General features: G+C 47.1%; 3 protein-coding genes and 1 long non-coding RNA gene across 6 annotated transcripts; all 4 read left to right on the top strand.

The window, feature by feature from the left end:
* Positions 1 to 1378: 1378 nt before the first annotated feature.
* LOC124466378 (alpha-1A adrenergic receptor-like) lies at positions 1379 to 10579 on the top strand. Its single transcript, XM_047018240.1, has 2 exons — positions 1379 to 2712; positions 9511 to 10579. The coding sequence occupies exons 1-2, from the start codon at positions 1716 to 1718 to the stop codon at positions 10086 to 10088; spliced, it is 1575 nt and encodes a 524-aa protein (XP_046874196.1). The 5' UTR covers positions 1379 to 1715; the 3' UTR covers positions 10089 to 10579.
* A 1100-nt stretch (positions 10580 to 11679) lies between these two features.
* Positions 11680 to 12891, top strand: LOC124470445 (5-hydroxytryptamine receptor 4-like). The gene is made up of 2 exons (XM_047024338.1): positions 11680 to 12431; positions 12540 to 12891. Exons 1-2 carry the CDS (start codon positions 11680 to 11682, stop codon positions 12889 to 12891), a joined length of 1104 nt encoding a protein of 367 aa, XP_046880294.1.
* A 2035-nt stretch (positions 12892 to 14926) lies between these two features.
* Positions 14927 to 16578, top strand: LOC124470899 (gastrotropin-like). The gene is made up of 4 exons (XM_047025139.1): positions 14927 to 15135; positions 15303 to 15463; positions 15723 to 15812; positions 16060 to 16578. Exons 1-4 carry the CDS (start codon positions 15069 to 15071, stop codon positions 16117 to 16119), a joined length of 378 nt encoding a protein of 125 aa, XP_046881095.1. The 5' UTR covers positions 14927 to 15068; the 3' UTR covers positions 16120 to 16578.
* A 1495-nt stretch (positions 16579 to 18073) lies between these two features.
* On the top strand, positions 18074 to 22054 carry LOC124471311. Of its 3 annotated transcripts, XR_006956513.1 has the most exons (7): positions 18074 to 18934; positions 19136 to 19384; positions 19558 to 19654; positions 19887 to 20044; positions 20307 to 20401; positions 20623 to 21744; positions 21901 to 22054. It is a non-coding gene; the product is annotated as an uncharacterized LOC124471311 (long non-coding RNA). The 3 variants fall into 3 exon arrangements; XR_006956522.1 differs by having other exon boundaries at positions 18074 to 19343; positions 21901 to 21915; XR_006956511.1 differs by having other exon boundaries at positions 18074 to 19384; positions 21901 to 21915.
* The last annotated feature ends 3039 nt before the right edge of the window (positions 22055 to 25093 follow it).

Raw genomic sequence — 25093 nt, 5'->3', positions numbered from 1 at the left:
CTATCTGGACCAATCACAAACCTTCTCCTCCTGGCGAAAGGTAAGAGACAGTCCTCCTAGTCTTCTAGCAGGAACTGGCACCAGGCACTTGACAAACAGAGAGAAAAAACGAAACAATGTTGTTTCAGTTCTGAAGGTTTTCCATCTAATGGGAAGCCTAGAAAATAATACTATAAAACCATGCACTAAAATCCTACTTAGGATATGAGGAGATGGAACCTAGCTAGATTTATTTATGAAAACATTTCATATTACCCAGATTGTAGTGGTCCTTCATGCTGGATGGAGAGATTGAGAGGGTATCTCTGGAATGAGGAGTCTAAGCACCCAGTTGGACCATGACAGATCACATGGCAAACCTGAAACATTTATAGACAGAACAGTGATCCTACAAGATCTTATAACAGACACACTGAAACAAGATTAGTTTAGAGAACCTTGAGTCAAAAATAAATAATTCCTCTTAGGGGGAACTTGAATGCGCCTCAGGCATTTTTTGGGGGTGCATATGCTTAGCGGTATGTGATGTGTGTGTGTGTATAAAACACATTTTTCTAGCCTGCAGTGAGATTCGGGGCTCTCTAACCCACTGGAATACCTGCCTCAGGCATTTAGGGTTTACCAAAACACATTGAAAATAGTAGGATACTTATTAGCATGTGTATCCACTCAGTCTGTTCTAAATCCCTTTCACATGCAACCTACAGTAGACCTACAGGTTCAAACTGGGTTCAAATGTGCAATTCGAGACTATTAGTGCACCTGGTTCTTTTCTCTTATTGAGAGAAAATAACAAAATACTGTCGATTAAAACAAAGAGCAAACATTTGGAATTACCACATATATTAAATGCCCACTTCCTTATACCCTGGCCTCTAAAAAGTCTCACGCATTTCAGCCATGGCTCACGCTCTCACAAAACACCTTGTGTTTCTCACGCATTTCAAACATTTCTCACGCTGAGAAGGGGTAACTATAGTCCCGATATGCAATCCATGGACGAGGCGCAGGCATGCTGAGGGAAAATCAAGGCCAAACTGAAAACATCACCAGCAGAGCCTATACCCATTTTAAACAAGATTTTTAAAAAAAAAGATCTCAAAAGACGCACAACCTCTTGAAACGTCCCAGGATCAACGCACCACCTTCAGTCTTCAGTGGCAGGGATCAGATTGTTGCGTGCGTAACGCACCCAAACAGTATAAACACACAAGCGTTTTCTCCGACTGCAAAGATAATTGTAACTGCGGGTATTCTTGGGTGGTTACGTCATACACGTCATATAGCAGGTTTAGGTCACTGGTATCTCACACACTCAAACGTCAAGCTGAACCAACAATAAAAGCTCGCCTCGCATTGTGTGCGCAGGGGTTTGGGTACAGTGAAAGGATAAGGGGTCGTTGCTCCCTCTTCAGTATTCAACAGAGCACACTGTCCAGAGGGAGGGAGTGAGACAGTTGGGGGGCTAGCGAACTGAAGGGGCCAGAGCCGCATTAACTCGGTTCATGTTCGGTGCTATTTTTATTAGGAGACAGAAAGACACCCGTTTTACAAAATATGGAAACTGAATATTTAATAACCGATGCGTATCAACATGTTTCCTGCTAATACTTAGCCCAGCAATACACATTTATTTTGGCATGGTTTTTGCTCATTTTCGCCTGTTGCAACTGCAAGTGATTTGAAGCCTGCTATGGAGTACCTGTTTAGTCAAGATGAATCTGAGCACTGACGATGCGGTTAACTTTTGGAATAACGGTTCTTCGGAACTCATCGACGGAACTCTGCTGGGGACACCATTACCACCCCAAGTATTTAACTTCTCTAACAACTCAACGGGAAACCGAACCGTGGTCGATGAGGTGGATCTCACCCGTGCCATCCCTCTTGGATTGGTCTTGGGAGCCTTCATCGTATTCGCCATCGTGGGCAACATCCTCGTCATTCTCTCGGTGGTGTGCAACCGGCACCTTAGGACACCGACGAATTACTTCATCATCAACCTAGCTATCGCTGACCTGCTCCTGGGCACCACAGTGCTGCCCGTGTCCGCCACCCTGGAGATCCTTAACTACTGGGTGTTCGGACGGATCTTCTGTGACATTTGGGCAGCTGTCGACGTGCTGTGCTGCACCGCGTCCATCATGAGCTTGTGCGTAATCTCCATAGACCGGTACATCGGGGTGAGCTACCCGCTGCAGTACCCAGGCATAGTGACTGAGAAGCGGGCCTTGCTTGCCATGTTCGGCGTCTGGGTCTTGTCCACCGTCATCTCCATCGGACCGTTGCTTGGGTGGAAGCAGCCGCCGTCCCCGGACGATACTGTGTGCCTCATCACCGAGGAACCGTTTTACGCGCTGTTCTCCTCGCTCGGCTCCTTCTACATCCCGTTAGTCGTTATATTGGCCATGTACTGTCGGGTGTACATCGTTGCCAAACGGACTACAAAGAACCTGGAGGCCGGCGTGATGCGCGAGAGAATGAACTCCGGCGAGCTCACCCTCAGGATCCACAAGGGCTCCCAGATGCACGAGGACAACGGCGGGAGCAGCGGAAGTGGCGCCACGAAGGGCCGCGGGAACCAAACGCGTAGCTCTCTTACGGTGAAACTTCTAAAGTTCTCCCGAGAGAAGAAAGCGGCAAAAACGTTGGGAGTTGTGGTCGGCATGTTTACACTCTGCTGGCTTCCCTTCTTCCTCGCCTTGCCCATGGGTAGGTCCTTTTTACATGTTATCTAACTATATGCCACAGCGGTTATTGTGTCACAACAACCCCTCTGTAAAACCAGTAGTACATTTATCAGTATATTTTCGGCCAACTGAAAAATCATTCTGGGAATATGGCATACATTCTGTATTTATGACACTTGATGGCATCAGTAAGTGTCTCTGCTGGTGGTTGGAAAGAGAAGATGTTTGTCATGATTACTGTATGAGGATGTAAGTGATAGTGGCGCTTGGGGACCATCCTTAAGCCTGCAGCTGTATAAATCACCTCTCTAACTGGCAGTGGTGGAAGCTGGAGGACAGAACTCTGGTCACTAGTCATCCACTGGCTTGATTTATCACCCACAGTTCTGGGGACTCTAATATGGTTTTACTGGCAGCCTTCACTGGTACAGCGGCTTTGACTTGATAAACGTAATGTTTGTTTGTGTGTGTGTGGGTGCTTCTGTGTGTGTCTGAGTGTGTGTGTGTTGTGGCTATACGTTACATCTGTTTCTAATCACCCCTGTTCTGGAATGAGTATATCCCACGAGCTCAGGAACAAACCTGGCGCCAGATTGTGATGAGCTTCGTTCTAAAAGGAAAAGTTTCAACAATTTTCCTTAACTCTTGACACAGTTAGCACAACATCCATCTGTGTAGGGTACACAAATAACCAATTTCTTATTGCTTTGACACAAAATGCATTCAGTAAACACAAATTTAAAACGCTTGAACTCATTTTACACACAAGCTCAACCAAGACCAAAACTATCGATTTTTGCTTTCACTCTGTTTGTCAGAACAGATAACATCATGTTCTAAACCTAACTTATTAGCTAAAGTCAAAGTAAACAACTGTTCATATTGTGAATTTAAACACAAATATATCCTCTGTATTTGATTCCATTGCTACTGAGAAACAGCTGGTTGAAGTTATGCAAATAAATCACAGCTGATGAAACACTCAGGTGTTGAGGTTATTTCAATTGCATGACCATATGGTATATACAGTAAAGAGTACCTCTTTGGGCTGATCTTGTGTGGAAAAAGAACAATATTGAGCAACACGAAGAAAGTAAGAATATTTCCTGCACGAGGGAGAGGAAAGGAAGACAAGTACCAGGACAAGAGAGAGGAGTGGGTAATGGGCAAGGGAGATGGAGAGGAGTTAGAATGCGTGGTGGCGCTCAGAGAAAGGCCAGAGTTAGGGTAACTGAAATACTGTAAATGGCAACTATATTGCATATTACTGTTATCTTGCAGTAATGTGATGTTGCAGGCATTTACTGCAGCTGTTCTATGGCTTCTGTTTTCATAAATCAAACATTCTATAAAGCTACTCTGAGATGGGTCATCTATTTTTGTACTGAATTTCTGCAGTAAAAGAAACAAAATGCATGCATTTACTAGACCTAGAGAACAGAACAGGGGACACTCCCAGCCCTGTTCTGCTGTGGTCTGGTTCTGATCAAGTCTCTCAGAACACACACACGTGTGAAACTAAATCCAGCTCAGATGGAAGTCTTGTGCAACGTGTGTTTGCTGTTTAGTTGCTGAGGGTGACGGGTGTGCTTTGGTGAGGAGGAGGAAGAGGGAGGGGTGTAAAAGATAACATCAATATTTATTTATATTTATTTATAGATTTCTCCAGACCAGGGAGATGTGCCTCCCCCTCCACTCCCCCCTAAGGGCTCCTCACCTGGGCAGGGCTGCCCACACACAGCTCTACTCCTCATCCAGTTTATTTATCTCAAAATATGGACTCAGCATATATACTCAGCAATATTGCCTTCGGCCTCTTTGTATGGGCTCTCATGTGCATCCGTAGTATTTGAAATCAAATCAAATTTATTTGTATAGCCCTTTTTTACACGAAAGCAGTGTCACAGAGGGCTTCACATGCACCCATAGAACTGCCCCTCAACCAACCTAAACCCTCAAGGAAGACAAGGAAAAAGTCCTGAAAGCCTTTGGAACCCTTTTTCTAGTCTACTAATGTGCGTCCTCATTCAACCCTGCTTTTCTCAGTAATCGACTATCCCTAAAAAGCCTGTGATTGTGTGTTTGAGTAAGTTGTGTGGGAATGTGAAGATCGGCCCCTGGCCTGCCGCCGAGCCTCACCAAACACACACGTCCATCTACACACACACACATACATACACATGCACACACACATACATACACATGCACACACACACACATGCACACACACACACACACTTATAGACATACGCACACACACATGCATACACATGCACTCATACACACATACATCTTCCATTTACGCAAGCACGCACCACAGATCCATGCACACACACACACAAACTCATGGTAGCATATTATTTTAGATACATAGCTTTCGTTCCTTAGCAGGACAAGGTCGCGATGTAAGGTCGTACAGCAGGAGATTCCTCAGCCCTGAGGAACACTTAATGAGATACCAGAGAGAACTGAACTCTGGGAAAGTTCTGGAGATCTGGACCAGGGTTCGACAGTGTTCTATCAGGAAGAGGAGGAGGACGGAGAAGGAAGCAGGGAGGGTGGAGAGAAAGAGGAGGGGTAGGAGGAAGGTGAAGAGGATGAGTGAGGAGGAGGAAGGCAGAGGTGGGGGGAGGAAGATGAGCGAGGAGATGCAGAAGAAGGAGTAGAAATGGAGAGGCGAGGGAGGAAGAGGAGGAGGAAAAGAGAATGAGAGAATGTGGAGGCTGGATCCTGTTTATATAAATCTAATCAGCAGATGAGCCCAGGGTCTTGCTGGAGGCCTGTGTCATGTTTTTCAGGCTAACAAACTTGTATGGAACACCACAACAGTACACAACCATACCTACCTACACTACCCTGTATGTGTGTGAAGTGTGAAGGTGGGTTTGTGTGTGAGTGTGAGTGTGAGTGAGAGAGAGAGAGACCTGTTCATCTCAGTCACACACATTAATGGCAGCTTCAGTTGTACTTTCTAGAACTTCTGTCTCAGCGCTGCCTTCCCTCTCCGCTGAGATATATTTACACACACACACACACAGCCACACACACACTTCTGAATCCCTCCAGTGTTATCTCACAGGGAGGGGATCCACCCTGCAGGGATAATGGTGTTTCTTCTCCTCTTTCAGTGTTGCCCCTGGTGCTGTGTGTGAGTGAGTATGTATTCATGTGTGTGTGTGTCAGCGATTCCATGTATGTGTGTGTATCAGGCTGTGTAACAGTGTGTGTGTTTCCTCAACACTTTAACACCCTGTGGCAGCTCTAATGTCCCGTGAAAGCTCCTCATTTATAGACTGAGCTGGCTGCGTGCCCAAACATGGCACACACTCACAACCGCTGCTACTCTGTGTGTTTCTAGCTCTGTGGGCAAGTGTGTGTATGTGTGTGTGTGTATACATGTGTGTGCAGTGCTGGTGTAGTGAGGCCACTGGCCCTGCTTCTCTGAGGGTAATTGAAATGGTGTCCGGAAGGGAAGAGTAATGAGAGTGCTAAGTGTTGGAGCGAAGGCTGGAGGGATGGAGGGTAGAGCTGGGATGGGATCCGGGGGTAGGGGGCACCCACAGGGTAAGCTGGGGTGTAACAGTGTAAAAGGACAGGGAAAAACTTCATCCCATGTTTCTCCATGAAGGTATTACGCCACACTCTTCCATCTTAGAACATCCCGGTGCTTTAATCACATCTGGATGTGACTGTACGCTCGGAAGAGAGTGTAAATTACGATTGATTCAGTTGTTTAAAATGGGTGAGAATAACAGGATGTGTGGCTTCCTTAAGATGTCCCTGCATTGTGTGCGAGCGCGCACGTGCAAGCGTGTGTGTTGTGCAACCGAATGATGTGCTGTGTGTTTTTCTTCTGGGTGCGAAACACATTTTTCACAGAAGTAGGGATCAGAGAAGAAACAATAGTCAACCTCCCTCTCCTCCTTCTCCCTCTGCACCCCCCCATGCCTCTCCTCCCTCTCCTCCCCCTGTTCTTTTGTCCTCCTGCCATCCTGCTATCCTCCCACTTCCTTGGCAAACAACACAGTTGGGGCTGTTGACACTCAACATAAACATTGTGATAGAGACACAACTGTACAAAGCTGCCCAAAATGCACTTAAACAAAGGAAGCTGTCTGCGATGTTACAGAAAAGTGTATGCGTCTCTGTTCAGGGAAGTGTGTGTGTTGTTAGTCTACAGAGAAGTTTGTTTTTGTTGAGGCGCTGTTGAAGGTAAATCACTAGTTCAGACTGGCTGACAGCTTCTATACATACATAAGTCCAGGACCAGCAAGACACCACAACTCCAACCTTAACAGCAGCCTGTAGTAGACATACCTGTACCAGCAAGGTCCAAACATGACCTTCTGGTAGTGCCGCCATGCGAGCCTTCAGGGGGCAGAGTTTGGGTCACGAAGAGGGATGGATTCCTGGATCCTTCAGCTGCTCTGAGCCCTCCGTCTGCATGCTGCCTGTGTTGTGGTGGGACTCTATGAAAGCACACAGACTTTCAGGAGAGCTTGTCCAAGGTTCTTAACCAGTAGTTCACAAATATTTATCAGCGACACACCGTCTACCAACCAACCCTAACCATATATCTGTGTATGAGTGTGCACCCACACAGATACACCCACACACTCGTACACGCATGCACAAACACAAGCTTTTATATTTATATATTTTGGCTATACGAAAACAAGCACGCACACCCAGCCCAGTGGTCCATGACCCTGTCCCTGGAGGGCTCTGAGGTTAGAGGCAGACCCAGGGGGCACACAGCTGTGTTTGCCCTTGCCCAGCCCTGGCTGGCCCTGGCTGGGTAAGCTGCCAGTCACATCCAGGCCCTCTGGAGGACGTTCAGCTTCCCAGCTCACACTGGTACTCTCCCAGCACACTGGTGCCCTGGCGGGGTGCCGTCCAGGTCCTGACCTGGGCCAGAACGAGGGAGAGGGAGGGAGGGTAGGAAGGCAGGGATGGAGGGAGAGTGAGAGGGGAAAACAGAAACCTAGACCCTAGAGAAAGGGAGAGACAGCAAAATAAAGACTCAGGGGTTGTGTGTGTGTGTGTGCGCGCGCGCCAGCCTCACTGTTGCAGACAGAGAACGTTCCTAGTGTATGTGTTTTGGCGTTGCATGAAGATGGATGTGTCCGGTTTCTAGTCCTGGTATTTTCACATGCCACTTTCACCCCTAAACACTACCACCCCACAGTCAATAGGGTTACGCAACCCAGGAGTGAAGCCTCTGCTTAGAATGCAGAACAGCATTGAAGTGTAGGGCCCCCTCTCTCTCTCTTGTCTCTCCTCTCCACCTATACCAGCTTTATGTACAAGTGGCTGAATCAACCTGTCATGGACAGTGTCTATAAGGAGCAGGGTCGGACTGGCCGTCGGGAGATTTCCCAAACGGCCGCGGCATAATGCAAAAATAAATAATAATAACAGTCCAGACCTGATGAAGAGGGTGAGTTATCTGTCTGTTCTGAGGCAGGCAGTAGCAGTAGCTCCACTTGACTGACTTCTAACACATGACTGGGAGGATTACAGAGCGCTCACCACCCGACAGGAATGGGATTGGGGTCCTTGGAGACCACACCCTCACACTTTCTCTCTTCTCTCTCTTTTTACCTCTCTTCTCTATTACTCTCTATATCTGTCTGTTATTTATTTCTGTCCTTTCTTTCTCTCTCTCCCACCACACACAGTCAATACACACCAAATACAAATATGTAACCCGTCCCAGACACACACCAACTCCCCCAGACTCCCCCAACATTCTCTGTCTCCCACACACACACACTTCCTGTGTTAATCCTTCGTTCATTCCTGAGATGCAGCTCCTCAGATTGGCTCTCCTCTCATCAACAATGCCTCCAGTCAGCCCCCAGGAGGGTGGGGGGGGAAACGAGAGATGGAGGGAGAGAGAGGCAGATGGAACAAAAGAGACTTAAAATGACACCTGTGACATATCTAGATACCCATCCCTCTGCCGCTTTCCATCGCTTTCCATCCTCTCTCTCCCTCTCTCGCCCCCTCTATCTCACTCCATCTCTTTCTCTCCCTCTCCCTCTCTCTCCCTCTCTCGCCCCCTCTCTCTCTCCATCTCTCTCCCTCTCTCTCTCTCTCCCTTTCTCTCGTCCCCTCTCTCCATAGTGCTCTCCATGAACCCAGCCTCCAAGTCACTCAGCGGAGGTCTGCTAGGTTACAGATAAGGGGTCTCTCCGGGGGAAAATCCTCTTAATGGGATGTTTGATCCTAGGACTTCAGAAGCATAACCTTTAATGAGGTTCTGTAACTTAAAGCCCTTAGCAGATCTGACTTCCCCCTTAAGACACTTGCTGTGAGTGGGTTGATGGGTTTCAGGAATGCCAGGTCATCTGTTAATGTTGTTACAAGAACTGTCACAAACAGTACAGCCACAAGCCCCACTGGGCTGCTGTCTTGTAACTGAGAAAAAGGGGATAGCTCGTCTTTCCCAGATTTGTTTATCTGGTATTTCTACTGAGTTTGTTTTGTTGGAAATGTCCTTCAATTTGTTGTTTTATATATCTCAAACCAACCTGAACATCTCAAAGCTGTCAGTGTGCTTTACGAGGCTCACAGGAGGAATAGAATTACGTTGTGCTGCCACCTGCTGGACACAGTGAGAACTTGCAGAGTTGAATAAGAACACTAAGGACTGCATGATGTAAAGATGCACTAAAATTACACTCAAAACACTGTCCTCGTGTTGAACATTATAACCAACAAAAACGACAAGGTTAGATGATGTATAAAATAACTCAAACATACTTACAAATAAATCCCCAACGCTAACATGTTCATGGTCTTCTTGTGCCTCCAGGGTCCTTCAATGCGAGCTTACGACCACCAGAGACCCTGTTCAAGGTGATCTTCTGGCTGGGCTACTTCAACAGCTGCCTGAACCCCATCATCTACCCCTGCTACAGCCGCGAGTTCAAACTGGCCTTCATTCGCATCCTGCGCTGCCAGTGTCACCGCAGGAAACGCCCAGGCTGGAGGGCCTACCAGTACCGCTCGTCCCACCTGCAGTCCTCCGGACACTCCCGCAAGTGCTCCACCGAGCACGCCTCCGGGTGTCTGAACGGGAGCCAGCGCACCATACACTCCTCCCCCGCCGCCTCCCCCAGCCCCAGCCCAGGGTACCTGGCCAAGGGGCTGGCCACCTGCCCCGAGGGGGACGCGCTGTTCATCTGGGGGAGGAGCACATCCTCCCCTCCCCCTCCCACCTCCCCCTCTCCCACCCTCCTGCCGGGGGCTCCCACTGACTGCCAGCAGGGGACGTTGAGGGGGGAGGTGGGGGGGAGGAGGGCCAGGGACGGGGGGTTCGTGTTCACCTTCGGACAGGCTGGGGGCAGGGAGGCGGGGGAGAGCGGGAAGGGCATTCCGGAGAGTGTGTGACTCTGAGCTTTGCCGAGTTTGGAGACGTTTCAGTCCTTCAGGAGATCGTCCTCATGGGGTTCCAAATGGACAAAAGATCTGAATCTCAAACTGAGATTTATGTTCCAGTTAAGTCGTTCCTGACAGGGATTTGAATGGAAATGGAGAGACATGAGGAGACTCATGCTGGTCCCACAGCAGAGCAGAGGCAGAGACAACCTTGCCACAACATCAAACAGACTACATTTCCCAGAGGTCTCCCAGGATGGAGTTAAGCCAGCGAATCAGCAGGGATTAACCACACATACTGTGAGCGGATTGGGTTTCAGTGAGAAACAGATGCATGTATATACCTAGACAGTACTGGTTCTGACAAGATTCCTGAGTACCACAGTTTAGGAGGAAGAGGTTAAATGAGTCAACTAAGGAAAGTGATCGTGTAACACGTTTTGTGAAATGGGAGATGATATTGTGTTGTGTCACTGTCACTCTGTATGTTTATGCATAATATGTTTGGGTAAATAAAGTATAACCTGATTCCTATCATGACTCCTTGGGTTTAGTGGCTACAGTGGCGTGTTGCGATCTGAAGGAGTCGAAATAACTCACAAATTACAGAACACATAGACTTTACACAACACAACTATGACAACAAATGCGTTACGTGCCTCAAGTGTGGCAACACTTGCGTAAACCGGTTACCAGGCGATGGGCTCACAAGAGTGTCACTCTGAATCATCAAGCTCAACCTGTTAACAAGGCCATTAAACAAAGGAGGGCAGTGATGAGACATCTGTGTTCCATTCCTCCTGATCACCTGTTGTCAAGGCAAACAGCGGACCCTGCTCCAGCGATCCAGATGAAGTGGACGTGAGGAAAAGGCTGAAAACAAACACCCCAGAGAGGCCTGGGGGAGGTGGAGAGGGAGGGAGGGCAGGGGAGGGAGGGAGGGGGTTAGGGAGGTTGGGATGGACAGGCTCAACTTTACGACCCAGTGAGGCAGACTGGGTCGATGTGAGCTGAGACTGCAGTGCTGCGCATCTGCTTCACAGCAGCCAGCCACAGGTTAATGGTTGACCAGGGAAGGTGTGACTGTCCATGGACACCCAGAGGTGGTGTGTGTGTGTGTGTGTGTTACAAGGTGTGGGCGGGTTCCTGTGAGGAGACAGATGGCTTATCGTGTTGTCACAGCACAGAGGCCGTGCTTGTCTCCTCTTTGTCTCCCAGACTACTGCATGTTCTGTCGTTGTGGAGAGAGACTCGTCTGCAGAGAGACTAGTTTGCAAGGAGAAGAGGGTGTTATACTTCTGAGCACACAGCCTCCTCTATAAATCTACAAGGACCACTGTGCAGTCAAGAAAAGAGTGAAGGAGTCAGCACAGTAGACAGTGAAGGACTTGGTGACATATGTACTTTTGGGCCAGGACTGAGCTGACTTACTGAAGAGTTACCCCAGTCGTCGAGGTGGAACCCTTTATGTGAAAAGGATTCTGCTACACTTAACATTGCGATAAAAACCTCCGTAACCCATCTGAACTTTTCCTTGGTCGGGGATGTATTGACACCTCTAGCCAGTCTTTATGGAAGTGAATGACCGGTGTTTCCTGTCACTATGTTGTGTCTCCCCGCCTACAACAACTTATCGGACAACCACAGCCTTCCTCTCGAGAGCAGCTCCACGTCCCTGTTCCACAGCACCTCAGCCAGGGTCTGCATTACCTTCCTCCTCCTCCCCATCCCCATCTTCGCCGTCCTCGGCAACCTCCTCATCGCCGTTTCCGTGGTGTGCTTCCGGAAGCTCAGGACTCCCACCAACGCCTTCATGGTCTCCCTGGCCATGGCGGACTTTCTGGTCGCCGTGCTGGTGATGCCGTTCAGCCTGGCGCGCTCCGTGGACCACTGGCATTTCGGCAGGACGTTCTGCACCGCCCACTTCCTGTTGGACGTGACGCTGTGCACGTCGTCCATCTTCAACCTGAGCTGCGTGGCGTTGGATCGTTACCTGGCGGTGTGCGACCCGCTGCACTACCCCGCCCGCATGGCGCGCCGACGGGTGATCCTGCTGCTGCTCCTCAGCTGGATTCTTCCTCTCCTCATCTCCTCGCTCTGCGTCTTCCTGGGCATGTACTCCGGCCCTGCAGGCCCAGGCTGGTACTGCGGTCTCCATGAACACAAGCGCCGGCAGTTCTGCCTGGCCGCCTTCTACACCCCCTATGCCGTCACCTCCTCTACCCTTTCCTTCTTCATCCCCGTCGGATTCATGATCTTCGCATACGGGAGGATCTTCCTGGCTGCCAAGCGCCAGGCGAGTTGGATCCACGCCATGGAGCACAAGGCTGGGCAGCTCCATGACTCAAGACCCAGGCTTCACCAAGGGCCTCCAAGTGGCGACCAAGAAGAACCCTCCGTGCCGGGTCATCAATCTGGGCACTTTCAGGCCTCAATCCACAGGTTTCATCTGGTTCTTTCCAGGCATGGCCATCAGAACTCCATGAGAAAGGCAAGGAAGGCAGCCCAGATGCTGGGTCTGATAATGGGGGTCTTCCTGCTCTGTTGGCTCCCATTCTTCACGGTCAACATGGTTCACCCTCTGTGGGGCTACAGCGTCAGCCCAGTCCTCCTGGAGGCTTTCCTGTGGCTGGGCTACGCCAACTCCTCCCTCAACCCCTTCCTCTACGCCTCCTTCAACAGACAGTTCCGATGCGCCTTCACCTCCATCTTGGGGAGTGCCATGCCGGGAAGGAAGTTGGGGGCGTGTCTGGAATCCTTGCGCAATGGCAGGGAAGCTCAGGCAACCGTTGACCCTGCGACCATCTCAAATTGATTCAACGAACTTTGTTTACTTTGTATTCATTTGAATAAATACAATTTTAATACAACTTTTACTTGAATTGATTCAAGGTAAGAAATAAAAAAAAGCACAAGAATTATGCAAGAATGCTGAGTCATTGAGTCAGGGGGAGCAGGAAGAGGAGGAGGTGAGGAGAGGGGGAGGAGGGGAGGAAGGGGAGAGAGGATGGATGGATGGTGAGGCGAGAGGGGAAGGGAAAGAGGGATGGTGGGGAGAGGAGAGAAGGAGGGGAAGGTGAGGAGAGGGGGAGGAGGGGAGGAAGGGGAGAGAGGATGGATGGATGGTGAGGCGAGAGGGGAAGGGAAAGAGGGATGGTGGGGAGAGGAGAGAAGGAGGGGAAGGTGAGGAGAGGAGGAAGGGGAGCTGACGACACCTTGGAACTGTTTTCAGATCCATCACCTGAGCATCGTAAGACATGGTGTTTGAGCTGGTTCTGCTGGGCATGATCCCTGCAAAGAAAATATCTCTACAGCTATTTTTAGATCCGGCCCATTCCAGGGGAAGACTTTCGAAGCAATATATTTAGTTTATCTGCTGTAATTCAACAAGAAACTTGTCATTCTTATCCCTGGGGCGTTTCAGGCTATGGTGAAAACATCTAAGAGGATTTTGATTTCCCTGACTGTCAAGTTCCATTTATCTGAACCTCATAAATAACTGTCTCATCTCCAGTGGTGAGCCTCAGAACTGGAATTAAGCCAGGTTCGGAAATGTGTGTCAGTTGCCAAGAGTTTAAAGTTTACTGTGTAACATCCTACACAATATGGTATCTGGTGTTTGTAATCATTTGCAACAACTTTTTTGGAGGGGGGGGGGGGGGGGGGGGGTATTATATTCTAATACACAATCTGCAATGAATTATCAATCAAGTTTAGGTCTGGTTTTGGAAATCAAACAGAAGATCGACCTGCCCCAACATGTAACCTCCTGTGTAGTGTTCAAATCCCATGGCATTGACCCGCATATAGTCACACGTTTATTAAAACAACAGTACCTGAGGGTGAACTGAAGGAATGAAGCAACAGTTCCCTGTGCAACACTCAACAATGCAGCTCTATCAGGAAAGTAACGCTGATGGCTGGGGCAGAACCAGACCTGAAGCTGCATACTTGTAGCCCTTCGTCACAGGACGTCAGAAGACACTTCCTTCTGGGGCCCCGGGGTGTGTGTGCATGCGTGTGTTACAGTGCCTCAGATGTGTGTGTGTGTGCATGCGTGTGTTACAGTGCCACAGATGTGTGTGTGTGTGTGCATGCGTGTGTTACAGTGCCTCAGATGTGTGTGTGTGTGCATGCGTGTGTTACAGTGCCTCAGATGTGTGTGTGTGTGTGTGCATGCGTGTGTTACAGTGCCACATATGTGTGTGTGTATGCATGCGTGTGTTACAGTGCCACAGATGTGTGTGTGTGTGTGTGTGCATGCGTGTGTTACAGTGCCTCAGATGTGTGTGTGTGTGTGTGCATGCGTGTGTTACAGTGCCTCAGATGTGTGTGTGTGTGTGTGCATGCGTGTGTTACAGTGCCTCAGATGTGTGTGTGTGTGTGTGTGTGTGCATGCGTGTGTTACAGTGCCTCAGATGTGTGTGTGTGTGTGCATGCGTGTGTTACAGTGCCTCAGATGTGTGTGTGTGTGTGTGTGTGTGCATGCGTGTGTTACAGTGCCTCAGATGTGTGTGTGCATGTGTGTGTTACAGTGCCTCAGATGTGTGTGTGTGTGTGTGCGTGTGTTACAGTGCCTCAGATGTGTGTGTGTGTGTGCATGCGTGTGTTACAGTGCCTCAGATGTGTGTGTGTGTGTGCATGCGTGTGTTACAGTGCCTCAGATGTGTGTGTGTGTGTGTGCATGCGTGTGTTACAGTGCCTCAGATGTGTGTGTGTGTGTGCATACGTGTGTTACAGTGCCTCAGATGTGTGTGTGTGTGTGTGCATGTGTGTGTTACAGTGCCTCAGATGTGTGTGTGTGTGTGTGTGTGTGTGTGTGTGTGTGTGGTAGCGTGAGTCGGTAGCTGAGTCAGAATCCCTGAGAACGAACGTGTGTGCGCGTGCGATTGTGTGTGTGCGATTGTGTGTGGGTGTGACATTACCACACCTCTTCTCTTCTCTCTCTCTCCCACTCTCCTCTCTCAGTACCAGTCTTCCTTCAACCACACCATGGCCTTCTCTGGGACATACGAGCTGGAAAGCCAGCAGAACTACGAGGAGTTCCTGGCAGCCATTGGTAGGCTTACATCTTACCTTCAAACCCAGCTAGATGAACAATCTTTTCGACTGAACATAAACTGTGTATAGCAGAGAACTTATTAGCTAAATCTTTTTTAAAACGTTCTAATCTAAACCCAACCATGTCTAGCCTAGCCTAGCTTAATTTTTATTGCTTACTCGCAGGGTTGCTAAATGCTAAAACGGACCACAAGGTTGTGAGTGAGGTGAGTCAGGAGGGTCAGAAGTTCACCTGGACCCAGAAGATCCCTAACTGGACCTGGACCAATATTTTCACCATCGGACAAGAGACTGAACTGGAAACTATGCTAGGAACCAAGTTTAGGGTAAGACAGCATTTTTTTTAAATATATATATATATTTTATGTCATATGGAAATATTGTCTACAAATGTTTTACTTGTAATTGTTTTATAAAGATCAGAGGTTATAAACCATATGTGATCGGAAATGTCAGTCGGGCTGTATGCAACCTGCAGCCCATAAGCAATGTACAGCTGAATCCTGACTTCCTCACAGGCAGAACACCAATCTAACGCGCAGGACGCTGACAAATACAACTAACTGCTCTGTTTGTCCCTCCTAGGCCACCCCCACCATGGATGGGGGCAAACTTACTATCCTGTTTCCAGAGTATGTGTTCACAGCTGAGATGGATGGAGAAAAGCTGGTCATGGTAAGAAATGTGTGAATCTGGCGTAAATGTAGACAATCGTCAGTTATGTACTTTCTCCTCTGACCTGAGACAAGATTAAGATCAAATCGGAGTATACGCAGTTAAACCTAACTATCCCTATTATACCGTACCATACCATACATCATACCGCCTCTTTAACTCGCGGTCACACACTGACAACATTTGAACAGGAATCTCTCAAACTATGCCTATCTTTCTGCTATTCTCCTTCTCTCCCCGAATACAGCATTGTGTAACCCAAGGAGAGAAGAGCGTGACGTTCTCTAGGATCAACAGGAGGATATAAATGTCCCTCCCAGCCGTTTCCGACGGTAGCTTCTAATGGCAAACCTGCCCGAGCGGATCCCTGAACTCCAGAACTCAGGCGAAACTCTTCCCTTCTCACATACACTCGACTTGAATTTGTTTAAGCAAAATTGATCAAATAATACACATTTACTGTAATCATTGCATGATTCCCAGGTCTAGAACTTACGGCGAAGTTAGAAACGTGACTTTTAATATCCAGACCAGGTTGTTTACTCTTAGCTATTTCTCTCTTAACCCTACACTCAAGATTGTAGCTACGGCTTCTTGCTCTTTTTCATCGACCAATAACAGGTCACCCCACTGTTAACTGCTAGCTACTGGAAGTTGTTGACTGGACTTAAATATGCAGAAGTAATTAGGTTCATGAAAAATATGTTAACAGACGGATTGTATAATGAACCAACTTTGTATCATGAATAAATGTCCTATTCATTTATTGTGGATCCCCCCCCCTCTTAAATATTGTGCTTTACTAGAAATGGTCCACATGCAAATAAGGTGAACTGACATACACACACAGAGACAGCCAACTTTACAGAGTTTCCTTTACATTCATACAGTGCTAGAATCAGCCCTGACGCTTGAGTTCTAAATATTTCCGACGCTTCCACCAGAGTTAGTTATTTTTGCAAAACGGAAGCTAGCTAGCTTTAGCAAAGAAGGTATATATTCAATTTAGGTATATAAGAGATGTAGCGTTAAGTAGAAAGAATACCAGATTTAACCCTTTGCCTCCACAGCCTCAAAACAATTACTATGAACGGTCTGTAACTATGAACAGCAAAGCAACAGAATACTCTGCATTCACAGTTCAACTGCAAGCTGGTAATTGCTTTTAACTTTATTAACCAAAAGGTCGGCTACAGCATCTGCATCAGTGCAGAACACCATGTTTTATTGAGGCAAAATCATAACATCAGGGGTGGAAGAAGTATTCAGATCCTTAAAAGTACAAATACCACACTAGTACCAATACCACTAACTCCCAAATTCGCTGAAATATTACCTATGCTGATGCTAGCTGGCAGTCATTCTGCTGTGGATCTTGTCTTCGATTGGATGAAGATTCAGCAGCCTAAAGTATCCTTTCAATTTCGGGATTTGTTTCTGGATATCTTGGTCACGTTGTTCTTTTAACCTTTGTATTTTGCGTTTTTGTGCTCCACTTTAATATCTTCTTTCGGTCATTCTGCCACTATGCCATCTAGCAATAGCAGTGATTAATGAATATGATTGACCAGCAGCAGCTGATTGGACAGGTGTGACAAGTCACATCTACCCAATCACTTGCTTATTAAAAAAGAAAATGTTTCTTATGGGCCAATTGGGGTCTTTATTTTGTTCCCGCTTAAGTAGGCCTACATTTCAAATATTGAAAAACAATCCGGCCAATCCGGGGCCCCTTGCACAAGTGGGGCCCTAATGCTGCAGCCTAGGAAAGCCTGTGCATTAATCCCAAGCCCCCACACCTCGCCCCTCGGCTTGAAGCAACAGCCCCGGTGAATGTAGGTGGTATTGCATGTACGGTTAGGTTTCCGACTCTTCCGGTCGTTTTTATTCTATTAACTCCATTCAACATTTACAAAACTATCTCCCCAAATAATTTTTGTTTGATTCTCGAACCTGGCTCATACTACTAGCTTTTTTATGGAAGAATTTTTCCCGATTTTTGCTAAGTTTGAAACCAATCCGAAATGGGTAAACTAGCAACCCATTTTTTTGCTTAGTCAATGAAAGTTACTTGCAAATGTGCTCGCGGATACTAACAGGGCACGAGCACAAAAGTTCACTTTGGCCGATAGCCGATTTACATGAGCTCTCAGAGCAAGGGAAAAAAAGAGCCACTGTTTAAAGCTGGACAGGAAGACACGGAAGTGGAAAGATGGCCGCGTCCAGTCTCGCGCTCTCGCCTTACTGCGCCACTGGGCACTTTTCATAGAAATGAATGGGGACGCCATCTTGGAAGACAAAAGTAGCTTACTCTAGTTATATTAACTCTATGATTAATCCGCGCCTGATGAAAACGTAATTTCTCGTGCGTTTAGTCAGCTTTGTTACAGCGGAACACAGAGGTACATGATCACACTGTCCCTAGTGGTAGGATGGAGATTTAGCATGTCACCCCAATGCAGAAGGGCCTGGCTGCCCTTGTGACTCAGATCCTCTTGCTGTAGTAGTAACAGATAGAACTTCCTTTCTTGGTGAAGGTTGTATTGGTATGGGAGGGGAGCAGAAGGTTGAGATGGTCAGAGTGAAACATTTCTGTCATTTGCCATTTAGTGTTACATATCTCCTGTTTGAGTATATCTCCTCTCAATCTTTAAGTCTCTCACTACTCTTGCTCTCTACTTTTTTGAATGTCTCTCTGTCTCTCTCTCACCTCGATCAGCTCGTCACCATTCACTTCAGCGGTGTACAAATAGATATTTGATTTTCAGCTTCCCTTCTTCATGGATTATTTATAGGAAGTTGAGGAGTAAATACAGGAAATGGAAGGGTAAATAAAGTGGTCTGATAAACACAAACACAGTAGTAAAAAACAACTTCCTGTCCACAAAGTAATTATTGGTTACAAATGAATAATTAATTACCATGAACTTGACACGGTTGACAGACGTCAGCTCACAGTGCTCCGGCAGTGAAGCCGTTTGTCCAGCTGCGGTTCTTGAACTGTTTGGTCAAGGTGAAGTCATCATTCTGGTTGATCTCGGTCACCATGTCCTCAATACCCTTCTCGACGAGGTCCTTAGTGAGCACTACGAAAGGGATCACAGGACTGATACTAAGACCAGGTGAAACATAGGACTTCAGCAAAGCACAGGACTGTGTTTTGGTGTGTGATTTATTTTTCTCTTTGTTTCAGTGACAAAAAAAGTCAATCTGAGAACACAAGAAATTCAAGAACAAAACTATACATCAGTAAATAACCTACCATGCAGTTGCATATACTCATCAAAGTTCTCCTTTCTCACCACTGGTATTTCCCGGTGAAGGACATGGCTGATTAGAGGAGCTTAGTCGGAGGAGAAGATGGGGATCTCAATGTGTCTCCGCAGACTGGTGCAGAACTGTGGTTCTCTCCATGTTTTATACCTCCTGACTTCTGTGGTAGAAGCACCCAGCCCCAACCAGCTCCTGCCCTCCCCTCCTCAAACACACAAATGATTCAACAAAAATCCAGGCCAGGAGAAATAACAACTGGTATTTATCTGTCCTGCCATGCTGGTTTCAAATAGACCCAGGTGAATATTCAAAATTAGAACGGGAATTTCCCTCACAATCTAAATAGACAGACTGTCTCAGATGAGCAGCAGTTGAAACACCCAGGTACCATTCCCTGTGGGAAACAGGAACATAACTGATCACATTTCAACTGTTTTTGCTGTTTTTCCTAAACTGCATCTTCACCTCTCAGCTTGAACCTCACCAGCTCCTGCTCTTCAATGTTCAAGAGAACGTATGAAGTGGAGTCGGTGGATTAGAGGGATGAGTTCCACGAGGCCATGCCATGGGTGGGTAATCAGCTGCTGTCACCTGCATAGGTCTTTATTTACCAGATACAGATACAAAGGACCTTTACTCCACCTGGACATTGTCGAGGAATAGTGTTGTAATGTTGGAGAACATTTCTGGTTTTCCACGCAGATAATGGAAATAATTTAAAACAAGAAAGAGAGTATAACATGTCCTGTCAGTTTGAGTATATCCGCCAGGTCTCCTAATGAACACGCTGTTTTCTTGCAGGCTCAGGTAAACCCGAGACCATGGAAAGGGGGACGGAGCTGTCTCAAACCGGAATCGAAATCACCTGGACTCAGCCCCAAGGTCCAAGAAACTGGACAAACAAGTTCACAATTGGCAAGGAGTGCGAGCTTACCACCAAAAGAGGGTTGATTTTCAAGGTAAGAAAGTTTAAGATGTGTCTGTATACTGTCCTCGTGGTCATTTCCTTCCGACCTACAAACACACTGCATTGACACCGCTCTCGTAATAGAATTTTCGGAATGTGTGCCGACTGAATAAAGTGTAACGTAACGTTATTAGTGCCAATACCTTCAGACCACTGTGAATATTGTACCGTATGTACTGAAATTCACGATGAGCACTTTCAACATTTGAATAATTGAGGAAAGAGTAAATAATCTGTCTCTTATTGTTTCTTAGTTCAGGCTATTCCCGCCTACATGATGGGGGCACTTATCGTCCAGTTTCCTGCCTTCCTCTTTACAGCACAGATAGTTGAAGGAAAGCTAATTGAGGTGAGCATGACTTATCCGTGTTCAGTGTAAATATTCAATAACTGTTTTCCTTTTAACAGTCAAAAAAACTATTGTTAGATAATTACAGATTTTTCTCCATTGTTACATTTAATCTCAATTTGGTTTGACATTGATAACATGTCTCGTTATGATCGAACACCATGTTGGCATGTTCTTGTTTTTTATACTCCATCCTAACTGACCATCTCTCCCAACTCTAGAACTACACTCCACCTGGGGAGAAAGTAGCGACCATGAAGAAAGTCAGCATTCAAATCTAAAACCGTTGGTCTACATTCTCACCACTGGGGGGCGGGTGTCTGATATCTCAATGCTTGATATGTGATTGAAACAGCGACATCTACCGCCTGTTCGGGTTGTAGGCTAACGCTGGGAGAATTAACTGTCCCTCACCCAAATATTTTTGTGCTTCTTAACCAAAAACTGGAAATCTAATCGTCCCTGATGTCAGCAATCACATCATACATTTTCTTTACTGCTTTACTAGAGTAAAACTGCTGTGAATAAAAAATAAAAATAAATAATTGCCATTGTTGTTTGTACTTTCTCTAGAGAACTAAGCAGCCAATACTCAGGGATCATGCTGACCAGAGGGCCAGTTCCTCAGCACGTGCATACAGACAACACCACCCCAACACAACGGCAGGGTGACGAGACCATGAATACCCTCCCTCTTCCTCTCCACCCAGCAGACAAATTCAAACGAGTTAGCTAAGCCCCCTCCCTGCCCTGGAAACACAAGCTGGGGAGAGAATGATCCATTATCAAGACACTGACCCTTCTCCTATCTCCATCCATCCCCTCACACAGATGGTTTGTGTGACTGATAGAATACAATCCTCTTCACTCACTGACCAAGAAAACTCATCCACCAATCACTTCTAAGTTCTCACAGTGGTGTTGATTCCAGTGCCTCTGACCTCTGTAACAGCTAGATATGCCATAACTATTGCCTACAGTACAAAGAGTAGCACATTATTTTATATATGTTAATCCAAACAGTCGTGAAGCTGTATATGCTGAGTTCAAGTAACACTGCAGACAACAAGCTGGAAGGAAAACAGTTGAACTAAAACGTTTGGAAAAAAACATGCCACAGCATATCATCTGTTTAAAATGTAAATCGCAGCCAGTGGTTTTGTCTTCAATTCACACAAGGCTGGTTCTCAGAGCACATGGAAATGCGGGGATGGTCTTGGCCAGGGCCCTGTTCAACACCACAGTGACCCCCTCACTAGGAGCCACACTAAAGAGAGGCTGGATTGTCCAGAGCACAGTGGAACACCAGGGTCCACTCAGAGACCCACTCAGAGACATGCAGGGTGAGTTGGGAGGGAGGGGAGGGGACAACTTACAAGCATAATGTCATGTCAAATAAGAGCTGACATGGTGACAGTGTTTGTGTGAGAGAGAACAAGTTAAAAAGAATGTTTGTATTAACACTGAGTGAGAGGGATGAATAGGCCTCTATGTTACAGGCCACCGTGCTACAATTCATGAGGAAAGAAGGAAGAAGATAGAGGAGGAGCATTGTAGTGTGAGATCCGTAACCTACGGCAACAGTTAGCCAAGCTGGACCTGTTCAAATACTCCTACAAAACAACCATCTGAGAAATCACTGAGGTAAAATGGGTGGAAAGGTACCAGAGTGAACATGAATATTCATTATGATTTTAATGAAATAAAAATTCCCTAAATGAAAGAATGTAGTCCGTTCTTGTCAGGGGGTTCTCAGTGGCAGGTGATGCTAGAAACACTTCATGTTGCGAATCATTTCATATCAGCTGGAAAGGGAGGAAGAAATGCTTTAACACATCATTGGACACAGCAGACCGAAAGCCTGAACAAAGAACCTTTACTGTCTCCAGCCCTCGGACAGAGGCTAAGGGCAGAGGCTGTGGAACAGAGGGTGTGGAACAGAGGCTGGGGGGCAGAGGCTGTGGAGCAGAGGCTGGGGGGGTAGAGGCTGGAGAGCAGAGGCTGTGGAGCAGAGGCTGAGGGCAGAGGCTGGGGAGCAGAGGCTGGAGAGCAGAGGCTAAGGGCAGAGGCTGTGGAACAGAGGCTGGGGGGCAGAGGCTGGGGAGCAGAGGCTGGGAGGCAGAGGCTGGGAGGCAGAGGCTGGAGGGCAGAGGCTGGAGAGCAGAGGCTGGGGGGTAGAGGCTGGGGAGCAGAGGCTGGGGGCCGGTACTCCGACACGATGGCCCATCAGGAGAATCATAGTCAACATACTAACAACAAGATGACTACTTAACCACTGTCTGTATGAAAGCCAGGTCTGTCTGTTTTCCTTTCAGGCTGGGATTGGGCAGACCACACATGCTACACACACAAAAAAAAAAAAACATTCAGGCTGTTCTTTTGTATTTGTTCATTTATTCCCATGGCACATTTTGATAAAAAACTATTTTATCGTTCAGTGGTATATCAACCAAACCTAGAAAAAAAGAAAAGAAAACAATATTACAAAAATAGAGGTGAGGGGTTTGTGGCATCATTTCATGTGGACGACGGGCCTAGTCTGGTGTGACTGCATCATCATCATCTTTCTGCCTATAGAACAATGCCGTGGTACATTACAGAAGGAAATGTTTCTCTTTGTTTGGCTGCAATATGCAACATATTCCCTGTGTTCATCACCCTCCTCAGGGCACATCATCAAGTCACACCATCAACAATAACTTATAAAAAGACGACCCGGGGTGAAGTCACCAGACCTTGATGGCTGATGGAAGATTTATCCATTAACGAAACCAAAACAGTCTCACAGTTATCATTATTGCACCTTGAGACCTCAGTGAGCTGCTCGTGTGTTTGTGTGTGTGTGCGCAGTTGAGGGGAGAGCAGACTGACGTGGATTTGTTCACACCCTAAGCAACAAATGTTCTAAACAGAATATGCAAAAATACAATAATGGAAAAAAAAAAAGACTAAACTAAAAAAAGGTACAAATTATAATAATAAACATCAATAATGCTGAATTAACAAATCAAAGGGAGGCTGTACAAAGTCACCACAGTGAGGAAGGCGTAGCTTCTTCCAGGCGGTGTCACAGTAGCATACAGGACAGAGCCCTGAAAAGCTGGCAACAGACCTGGGTCCAAATCCTATTTGGAATCATCTTAGCTATTTATCTGTGATCGGATACTCTAGTCTAGCACAGATGCGTTCCCCCCCCCCACCCCCTCTGCTCCAGTTGTGCGATGGCCCAGGACACCTATCCAGCCACTTGGCACTCTAGGCTGACTAAAGCAACACTGTGCTGAGAGGACAGTGTTGTCAACTCAGAGACTGAACAGAGTTCCAGACATCTCTGTGGTGAATACTGACTTCAACTCATTGGTCAGTCAGGAATAGGACATTTGGTAGCTCCAGACAACATAAATAACCCTGAGACAAAACTAACAGTCTGACAGTGTTCTATTACAGAGGCAGTGTACTAGTAAAAGGGGAAGTGTTGTACTAAAGGGTTAGTGTTGTACTAAAAGGATAATGTTATCCTAAAGGGATAGTGTTATAAAGGGTTATCGCTGGTTCAACCCAGATTCATCGCTCCACAATAGCAGCACACTGCTGTTAACTCATCGCCTTCCATTCTGTCAGCTTAAGCTTAAGAGGCAAGGACACCCAGGCTCCCTGCTCCCTGAAGGCTGAGATAACAAGACCACCATTTCCTGTACGCCCATCAAAGCCTATCAAACCGTCAGACCCCCCTCACGCTGGAATGCTACTGGGCTAGAATCCCCACCCCTCCCGTCCAATCAAGACGGGGAAAGGGGTGTGACTGAAGTCGTCGCCATGGTAACCGGAGTGACCCTGGAACCGTGGATCTGGCAGTATTTATAGCCTGGACAGGAAGTAGAAGATGGAGAATCGCAGCGCGGCGAATCTAGGAAGCAATTACCGATGAGGGCCTGCAGATGTCGAAGTTTCACCTCCAAGGTCACTCATCCTCATCTCCCTACTTTCCCTCTCTTCCCCTCCCCCCCCCTCTCTCTCTCTCTCTGACATAGCAGTCAGTAGCAGCTTTGATCCTCTGACGGCATGTCAGCTCCCTCACTGAACTCAGTGAAGAGCTCCCAGAGAGATGAGAGAAAGGCTCTAGAGTGAGAGACACCAGAGAATAGAGAGAGAGAGAGCAAGGCTCTAGAGTGAGACACCAGAGAGTAGAGAGAGAAAGAGCAAGGCTCTAGAGTGAGAGACACCAGAGAGTAGAGAGAGACAGAGAGAAAGGCTCTAGAGTGAGAGACACCAGAGAGTAGAGAGAGAGAGAAAGGCTCGAGAGAGAGACACCAGAGAGTAGAGAGAAAGAGAGAAAGGCTCGAGAGAGAAAGGCTCGAGAGAGAAAGGCTCGAGAGAGAGACACCAGAGAGTAGAGAGAGAGAGAGAGAAAGGCTCTAGAGAGAGACACCAGAGAGTAGAGAGAAAGGGAAAGGAAGGACAGATAGAGGGCCCCCTAGGCTGCACCATTAGCATCCTCATTAGAGCACAGTGAATAACGGACAAAAGGGGAGGACAGGTGAATGTGGATATTCAGTGGGTATCTACACTACAGACAGGAGGTGGACAACAGGCCTAAAGCCTACCTTTGAATGTTTACACTTGTACTAACGGAATAATAAAGCTACACTAAATCAAAAACACAAATATAAAATAAAATATTAAAACATAACA

This window comes from Hypomesus transpacificus, chromosome 1 (genome assembly GCF_021917145.1).
Source record: "Hypomesus transpacificus isolate Combined female chromosome 1, fHypTra1, whole genome shotgun sequence".
NCBI lineage: Eukaryota > Metazoa > Chordata > Actinopteri > Osmeriformes > Osmeridae > Hypomesus > Hypomesus transpacificus.
This window is presented reverse-complemented; position numbering and strand designations above follow the sequence as displayed.